The 9,237-nt window shown below is 50.9% G+C and overlaps 3 protein-coding genes across 3 annotated transcripts; 1 reads left to right on the top strand and 2 right to left on the bottom strand.

Annotated features, from left to right (window-relative positions):
* Positions 1-544: 544 nt before the first annotated feature.
* Positions 545-2,005, bottom strand: PFICI_11796 (Ornithine aminotransferase; the record flags this gene model as incomplete). Its single annotated transcript, XM_007840377.1, has 3 exons — positions 545-700; positions 755-1,456; positions 1,511-2,005. The coding sequence occupies 3 exons, from the start codon at positions 2,003-2,005 to the stop codon at positions 545-547; spliced, it is 1,353 nt and encodes a 450-aa protein (XP_007838568.1).
* A 1,320-nt stretch (positions 2,006-3,325) lies between these two features.
* Positions 3,326-5,450, top strand: PFICI_11795 (uncharacterized protein; the record flags this gene model as incomplete). The annotated part of the gene is made up of 5 exons (XM_007840376.1): positions 3,326-3,580; positions 3,665-3,895; positions 3,950-4,137; positions 4,190-4,360; positions 4,409-5,450. 5 exons carry the CDS (start codon positions 3,326-3,328, stop codon positions 5,448-5,450), a joined length of 1,887 nt encoding a protein of 628 aa, XP_007838567.1.
* A 336-nt stretch (positions 5,451-5,786) lies between these two features.
* PFICI_11794 (uncharacterized protein) lies at positions 5,787-9,118 on the bottom strand (the record flags this gene model as incomplete). Its single annotated transcript, XM_007840375.1, has 10 exons — positions 5,787-6,595; positions 6,665-7,032; positions 7,084-7,277; positions 7,333-7,619; positions 7,668-8,344; positions 8,399-8,534; positions 8,589-8,655; positions 8,737-8,844; positions 8,899-8,993; positions 9,046-9,118. The coding sequence occupies 10 exons, from the start codon at positions 9,116-9,118 to the stop codon at positions 5,787-5,789; spliced, it is 2,814 nt and encodes a 937-aa protein (XP_007838566.1).
* Positions 9,119-9,237: the final 119 nt, after the last annotated feature.

Below are 9,237 nucleotides of genomic sequence, written 5' to 3'. Positions count from 1 at the left end.
GCAAAGCTGGGCCATTATGATCCACCACTTTGTGCATGTCATTTTGGCTGATTTAAATCTTGCACGCTTGACTCTGATGCCTACATGAGCGCACACCAGACACCCAAGTATATTGAAACTTGAGAAACATTGCACTGCATATGGGGTATTGTGATTCATGTGCTATGTAAAATACCTAGGCCCAATAAGCGGGCAGAACTCCAATCTCTCAAGGTTCATGCACAAGCCTAACACTAACTCCTTTTCCGTAAATCAGATGGCTTCGCTATTAAGCACACACAAATTGGTTTGCCAACCAAAGCACAATAATTGGTCGTAGCAGAAACAGAAACCACAGTCAAAAAATGCCCATGTGGCAATCGTCTGCGGCGAACTCGGACACTTTTCCCAATGATGCTATCATGACAATCTCCGTATTACCCATGCCGTGACATTGCTGTTGTGCAATGTCGGAGGAGGGTAGCCCAGTAATATTTACGCGCCAGGGCACATGCGTCACCTCACTACTGCACAACGATGAAGAGGCACCATGTGCTAGAGCACTTTAGTTTTCAATGCCAACGTGGACATACTCGTGCTGCTTGAGCGACGGAAGCTCCTTGAGAGCATCGCCAATAATGTTGATGGCTTTGCGGAGCTGGGTTTCGCTAATGACCAGGGGCGGAGCGAAACGAATAATGTTTCCGTGAGTTGGCTTGGCCTATTTGAGTGTTAGCATCACATTCCCAAGCATCATGAGTATATATGATCATACCAAGACACCCTTTTCCTTGAGCAAAAGGCACAGATCCCAAGCCGAGTGGCCATTGGTCTGGTCCTCGTTGATGACAACGGCATTGAGCAGACCCTTGCCACGAACGAGCTTGATCATTGGCGAGTTGAAAGCTTCGAGGCTCTGTCGGAAAATGTTACCGAGCTTTTCGGCCTTTTCCGTCAACTGCTCTTCTTCCATAATCTCGAGGGCACGAATGGACACGGCGCATCCGAGCGGGTTGCCACCGTAGGTGGAGCCGTGTGTTCCAGGCTCAACTACGAGCATGATCTCCTTGCTACCCAGAACCGCGCTCACGGGGTAGAGACCACCAGAAATGGCCTTGCCAAGGGTGACGAGATCAGGCTTGATACCTGCCCACTGCGAGCAGAGCATTCTACCAGTACGTCCAATGCCAGTCTGAATCTCGTCACAGATGAACAGGACATTGTGCTTCTTGCAAAGCTCCGAGACCTTGACAAGGTAGTCCTCATCGGGGACAACTACGCCTGCCTCGCCCTGGATTGGCTCGACAATGAACGCGGCCGTCTCTTTACCGTGCGCCTCAAGAAGCGCCTCAAGGTCCTCCACGTTATTGTATCGAATGGCCTTGCCGGTCGAGGGGTTGACGGCGCCAATGTTGGGAACATATGGGCCATAGTTGTCCTTGGACTCGGGATCGGTGGAAAGGGTGACTGCAGTCATCTGGCTCTATTGTTAGCTGATATAGACTGGCGATACATGGTAGGATATACTGACAGTTCGCCCGTGAAAGTTCTCCTCGGCACCAAAGATCAAGGCCTTGCCTTGCGGGACACCCTTGACCTTGTAAGCCCACTTTCTGGCAATCTTGATGGCAGTCTCGACGGCTTCAGCTCCAGTGTTCATGGGCAAGACCATGTCGTAGCCAAACATTTGCTGGACCTTTTCAGCCCACTTGGGAAAGACGTCATTGTGAAAGGCTCTCGAGCTGAGAGTGAGACGTCCAGCCTGCTCGGTGAGGGCCTTGACGAGCTCAGGGTGACAATGTCCTTGGTTGACAGCACTGTAGGCGGACAAAAAGTCGAGGTAGTGCTTGCCCTCGGGATCCCAAACGTCTACACCTGAAGCACGTGAGAAGACAATGGGCAGAGGGTGGTAGTTGTGAGCAGCGAACTTGTGTTCAGCCTCAATTGCACCCTTGGTCGAGGAGGCGTGGTACCTGGAAGAGGCAGACGAGCCATTCTCGGTAACGTCATTTGCGTGAGGGGCCATGATTGCTGAGCAGGTGGGTGGTCGTGGGTGTTTAGATGGGTGAGTTCGAGGTGAGGTATGTTCCAGTGTCAAAGAATGAAAAGATGTGATGCTCTCTTGAGCAGTATGCCATTCGCGATGAGTGAAATGGGCTTGTGATTACGACGAGCAACCTCTACAGAGTCGAGTTCAAGGCGATTGGTTGCGTTGAAAGATTCTAGGTAGAAAGACAATAGAAGGAGAAAGAAAATCCAATCAAGAGATAGGCGGGGGCATGTCTTAAGTAATAATATCTCGGGCAAGGGCAGAGTGTGGAAGGGATGCCGTAGCCACTAAGCCTCTAAGTGCAAGTAGAAGCGATTGTTGCAGTCCATGGCTGGGTAGCTAGACCCAGCACCTTGCGTAGGAAACTGTCACATGAGACGTTCAAGCCGAAGCAAACCGGCCAAGAGGAGAGACAAGACGAGAGGAGAAAGAGTCCGGCAAGCGGTGATCCTACCAATTGTCAGCCCGGTCAAGGCCATTGTGAGCAGTCATCGATTGGCTCTGTTCATGATGGCCGTATACGTTCCAATTCGCACAAGAGCCGACGACCTGCTTCGAATTCGGCGCAGGCGAGGTGCCCGTCCGCAAACCCCCGCGGGCACGGCGTCACGTCCGAGGGACGGAAGGCTTGCGACAGACGATTCGTAGCAGTGGCCAATGGCGAGTCAGGGGTTGTCATGCTCAATCCTCCAGGCTCGAGATCATTCGCAGGCAGCTGCTAGGCGGGCTGGCCGGCAGCGGCATACGACATTGGCGACTAGAGTACTAACGAGCTGCGGCTTATCAGCCCAGTTGGGGTGTCATCATGTAAGGTATGCGTCTGTAATGCATTCCTTCGGTGAATTGTCACCCTTGTGAGAGCAATGACCGAATGTGTGGGGGGATTTCCCGTCTCTCGCGAGGAGGGGCAATTCACAAGCAAAAGAACAGCCCCACGGTCGCAGCGTCGGTCTGAGCCTCTGGAGCCACTGGAGCCACTGGAGCCACTGGAGCCACACGTCCTTGGCTGATCCTGACTCTGGTGCCAGCCCCTAAGACCCCTAGCCTCACCTCCCCACGCTCGCCACGGGCCTAGGACCGCATTAGTGACAATCTACCCAGGCTAAGTTGAGCCTCAGGAAACCGTATCGTCGGTATCTGCCGATTCCAATTCGCGGCTGAGGTCAGTCAACAGTCACCACCAATCGAGGCCACACGTCTCCAAAAAGACCAAGTCCCAGTCTGTCGGGGATTATATCGGCCTCTAATCATTCCTGTTTGTACTCTAGCGAGGCGAATCGGACTCCCGGACCGGTCATGGCCACTGGAGAAGACGCCCCCCGAGACGGGACGGCAGCGGCAGTCTCCGGCAACGACGCGTCCGAGACTCGTCCTGTACAGCAAGACACTGCAGCTGCGCAAGTAAAAGATGCGCTGGCCGTGCTCTTTGCTTTCAGACTCGTCAATGCCCTTTGTGTTCGAACCTACTTTCAACCAGACGAGTATTTTCAAGCCCTTGAACCGGCATGGCAACTTGTGTTTGGGCCAGACAGTGGCGCTTGGATGACCTGGGTAAGAGAAAGCCCCTGAATTCTGGAGCAGAAACTATGCATGGTCCTGGACAGACGAGCTTATAGCCTAATCATTATACCATAGGAATGGGAATATCGACTACGCTCGTCACTACACCCCGGCATCTTTGCCCTTGGATATGGCGCTGTTGCAAACTATCTGTCGACGATTTCTTTGCCTGGCCATTATAGGGCCTTTGCTCTGCTGGCAGCCCCAAAGGTTGTACAGGCTGGACTGGCTGCACTGACGGATTGGTTCGCATGGAGACTTGCTGAAAAGTTGTTTGGGCGCAATACCGCCACGGCCTGGTCTGTGGTATGTGTCCTCTTCTCTTGTACCCTCCCTTTATGATACTCACACTTATCATAGCTGCTCATGAGTGTTGCAAATCCATGGCAATGGTACTGCTCGACGCGGACTTTTTCAAATTGTCTAGAAGCCACTCTGACTATTGCTGCCCTTCACTACTTTCCTTGGGACTTGCTTGGTCTTGTGAAATCTGGCAAGGATGAAGCTCAAGCAGCAGAAGTATTCCAGAAATCGGGCTCCGTGAATAGGTAAGAGTATCGGTCTGTATTTTTGATTTGATTCACTGACAGCTAGAATCAGCCTTCGACTCTCTATAGTATTTGCTGCCTTTGCCATTCTGCTGCGCCCTACCAATGCTCTCATTTGGGCTGCCATTGGCACTCTTGCCATGACGAGGCTGACCATGGATGGCGACTCGCCCTTTACTTTCAAGACGGGTTTGGTCCTGATACGGGAATCCCTCTTGTGTGGGTGAGTTATCCAAAGCTGGAGCTTTCCTGTGACAAGCTGACTCTTTAGATCATTTGCTCTCGGCCTGTCCCTGCTGGCAGATGCGCAATATTTTGGTGAATGGACATTTCCACCACTGAATTGGCTCAACTTTAATATCGCGCAGTCTCTGGCAATCTTTTATGGCCAGAATGATTGGCACTACTACCTGTCCCAGGGAATCACCTTGTCGTGTACCACGGTGAGCCCTTTTGCCGTCATGGGATTGCTGTCTTTTCGAGAAAACGCGACCGCCTCACTTGCAGCCAAGAATGCCTTCAAGGCTTTGGCTTTTGCGGTTCTCATTACCATCTTAACGCTGTCCTTTATCGTCCACAAAGAGGTTCGCTTCATATATCCTCTGCTACCCATACTGCACATTCTTGCTGGCCCCTACATTTCATCCTTTTTCATTGTACCGCAGGCAGATGGTATCCCCACGTCGCGCGGTGCAGTGGGTATCCAACGCAAGCCACTTGTCGTGGTCGGGCTCTTGGTCAATATCGTGATTGCAGCATACCTGTCGTACTTTCATTCTGCTGGGCCGATACTGGTCATGGATCAGCTCCGTGCAGATTTCCAGAGAATCCACCCAAAAAACTTGACAATGCCCATGCCTTTTGTCTACGCCAATGAGACTGCCGAACCACTTGAGCTCTTTGCACTCTTCCTGACACCTTGTCATGCCACGCCATGGCGCTCACATCTCGTCTACCCGGCCTTGAGGGCGCGCGCTCTGACTTGCGACCCCCCACTTCATACCGCACCTGGATCAGCGGAAAGGGAGGCCTATGTCCCAGAAGACCGTCGCTTTGATGATGACAAGGTCGGTTTCCTTGCCAACGAGCTGTGGCCTGTCAATGGGAAAAAGCAAGAACTTCCGAGGTACATTGTTGGATATGAAGGCATCGAGCCTGCATTGCAGGAGTATTTTGGTGCCAATGGACCGGGTAGCGACAAGGGTGTCGTGTTGAAGCAGACTTGGAGCGCGTGGAACGGATTGTTTACCGATGATGATAGAAAGAGCGGAGAGCTGAGGATCTGGGATACTGGACTCTATAGTGAAGCCTGAGGAGCGATGTAGACCATTCACGGTGATTCGAAGACGGTCGATTCAAGGACACATGACTGCTTCCATGTGTATTTTTCACGACTTTGATGCTGCAATTCGTGATATACAGTCGCGGGAAAGAATCTCGTCAGCTCATGTTTGACAGGCTCTGGAAATGGGCAAGTCAAAGATGTATTTCTCAAATTCGAATCTTGGCTTTTCATATCCCAAAGAATAATATACTCCTTTTCTTTGCTACCCGCTATACTGGTGGATTATGTCACTATTTGGTCCTGCTATAAATGGAGTGGAACAATACAACTTCATTAAACTAGTCAACTTTAATAATCACATGTCTTATAGACCCTTTGAAAGCTCCTTTTCATCCTCTTGATCCTCCTCAATAGATGCCATTAATGACAACTTGTCTTCATACTCGCTCACACTGTATCGTGGCGTGCTGTAATCACCCTCTTCCAAGCGATACTTTATGAGTATGTCCTTGATCTCCAATCTGTACTTGAGAATGCTGGCGCCAAAGTGCGACGCCACCAGCCTTGTTGACAGCAGGGGGATGAGGTTGTTGATGGCTGCGTGGACCTGGCTCCGTCGAGACTTTTCTTTACCTCTACCTCTGGTGACGTAGCTGAGGGCCACGGCGCTAATCTTGTCATAGCCCACAAACTTTGCTCGCCCTTCTAGTCGAAACGCGCGGTCCAAGATGAGGATGAGGTCGCACGCGCACTTGAGCACCACGCGCGCAGCGGTTGCGGCCTCGAGAAAGATACTGCCGACTCCGAGCAGCGCAACATTCTGGACAATGCTCTGGCCAATAAAAAGGGCACTATTCTTGCCGACGATCCTGGCAAGCAGGCCTTCTGCCTTGGCCGCCATGTGTTTGGGAATGCCATAACAGCCCGTGACAATTTCACTACACAAGAGTCGAGCAATCGTCGGCGTCCCTACGGCATTGGCAACCACTAATACACCGGCGGAAGTAGAGGTAAACATTGCTTTTCGAAGAAATTGCAGCGTCTTTTCAACGGCACGGTCAATCTTGATATCCAAGTCTTGGATCTGTGCCGCAATCATACCGTCGGCTGCCAATCCATCTTCGATCAGCTCCGCCGTTTTCTGTATCAGCTCGGTAATGGACCGGGCATCGTCTGTAGCCAATTAGTTTTCCCGTGATATAGAGAGTTGTGAATTCAACACGTCTAGACGAGGGGCCGTACATTGAGCGTTTTCCGACGAATCACTTGGCACTTCACCACCTAGTACACACTGAAATCGCTTGTTTTGCAGCAAGTGCCATGCATCCTTGGTGAGTATGTCCTTGGTTATGGCAAGCTCAATCCTTTCTTGTCGTCTTTCGAGTATTTCTCGCTCCCTGCGCAGCAACTTGTCGTCTGGGAGGAGATCGTTTCGGCAGATTGCATCAATATCGTCGTACGAAAATCTGTTGGTTTTGCTCATCAATAGCTTGTCCTTTTTCGTGCACACGACAATGACTGGCGTAGCTGGTGTGATTCTGGCAACTTCCTTTAGAACATTGGCCATTCCCTCTTGGACGGGTCTCTCATCATCTGCTGGAATGCATAACCTGACTTGATGTTAATGGAAATCATTAGGTGTGAGCTTTCAGGGTCCTGACCAAATCGCTTGGAGTTTCTCTCTCATGTCAACCGAACCAGATCGTCTTTCCAGAAACTTTGTCAAGGCCTTGACTTCCTGTTTTCCACCTTGCTGAAATCCCTCCGAGTCGTGAATGATAACACCGGGGTGCTGAGCATCTTGGTAGCCGTTTTCAACATCATGAGCACCTCGCTCCATGCTACTGATGCCAGTCTTGGAGCACAGCAATTAATTTCATCATTCGACATTTCATGACATGGACACTCACCAAGGACATGCCAAAGACACGATTCAAAATGGTGGATTTGCCCACTCCAGCGCCTCCACAGATCAGTATACGGCAAGTTGGCGTAGCCATTGTGGGGTTAAAGTCTCTGATCCAGGGATAAACGTCTAGTAGAGCAATACCATCAGGCGCCAAAGCTCGGAGCATGGCTTCCTCTCTGAAACTCTCCAGATGGTGCTGCAACCCCTCGAGGCTGCTGGCAAGATGTGGTGTACAGTATGACTCTACCAGCAGATACACTGAAGGATGAACAATGGTTCCAGATCGAGCTATACGTGGCATTAGCATCTTGCAACGGTGATGCCTTTGAAACTTACAGTCTGGATTGTATCCATTGAGCTTGCCTAGGCGTTCGCCAAAGACGCCCCGATCACCCAGCTTTAGACTATCAAGAGCGCCCGCATTGAGGCGCACATTGTGAGTGGCGAGAGATGGTGGAGCCGAACGTTTGGTGAGCTTTTGTTTCTGAGTCTTGAGGTCTACCACACCGTGTACAGCGCGAATGTCATACATGGAAACCTCTAGTTGGTTTGAATACCGAAATCTCCACGGAGCGCCCTTGTTGTTCAAAGGTCCAGATACTGGTACCGAAGGAAACTGTCCCGGGAGGACGAGCTGAAGAGGATCCGAGATGATATCGTGCGGTTCCTTGGGGCCATGCCCGAGAACTAGTCCGTTGGCTCTTGCCTCGTGCAAGATCCATTGCAAAGGGTATAGCGACAGGCCGTCATGGAGAGCACCACCGCCGATATCTTGATGGCTTCCTATGAACCAAGCCTCTATGATGGACCGAGAGGGATCGATATATTGAGTGTCATCTTTAGCTTTGACTGGGTAGCGAGCCAAGCGGTGTTCATTGAGGGCCATTACATGTCGGACAGTCTCGATGCGGTTTTCGTCGACAATTGGGAAGTCTTTCAGCCCCAAGGCTCTCTTGACCGTGTCAAAGAGCCCAAGAAATCTGATTCTGGGAAACGGCTTGCCATGGTTACGTCTGCATCATGACATGTCAGTGACCTTGCTTGGAATGGGACCTTGGTATACCCACACAATGTTTTGCCTTTGGCCACTGTTGTGACTTCCTGGATCGCTGCCCAGCTTTTTGAACACGGACTTGATTTGTGGTCCTTTGGATCTGGGAATGACGCCGTTGCACAAAAGTTTGGCTACTGCTCTGACAATGACTGAAACAACAATCAGCATCTGTAATCATTGTCTGGATGATACTGGAAACCCACAGGCTCCACGACTAAACCCAAAAAGCCACACTTCATCGTTTGAAGTCTCGATATTGTCTACGCAAAACTTGGAGCCCGTCAGCAAGTCTGAGATCTCTACCAAGAGATGAATTCTTGCAAGCAATTTTGTTGAGAGCAAGGTACTCACATCGTACACCTCATCGATTAGCTTCTCGCAGCTCCGGCCAAGGATGCCCTCGTTGATTTTCTCAAAGGGACTGACCCCGACGCCGATACCAGGATAGTACCGGGTAATCTATAAAGAGTCAGGGCCAGTGATGCATCATTTTTGTCTCTTGACGAGGCCTACCTGCTCAATCTGGCGACCATCTACATCGGTCACCATGCCCTGCTGGATCGAAGATTCGACACGAAAGACATTGCTATTGTTCCCTTGGCCCCTGTCTATTCCAAAACAGTCAGTTCAGTTTATATTGTACGCGACTATGCATTTTACCTTCTTGGCCGTCTTCGTTGAACCATGTGCCGTCTACGCAAGCAATGACTCGCTTCCGGACACTCGACGACATGATGTTTGATGTAGATTTCGTCATCCGGCGACTAGCTGACGTTGCACAGAAGCTCGGCCTCGAGGATGAACCTGCCTTGGAGTTTTTTTCGGGTTGGAAAGGTGATTTCAAGTTTCGTG

This window comes from Pestalotiopsis fici (assembly GCF_000516985.1).
Source record: "Pestalotiopsis fici W106-1 unplaced genomic scaffold PFICI_Scf_9, whole genome shotgun sequence".
Taxonomy (NCBI): domain Eukaryota; kingdom Fungi; phylum Ascomycota; class Sordariomycetes; order Amphisphaeriales; family Sporocadaceae; genus Pestalotiopsis; species Pestalotiopsis fici.
Note: the sequence above shows the minus strand (reverse complement) of the source record. Positions and strands in the feature narration are given on the sequence as shown.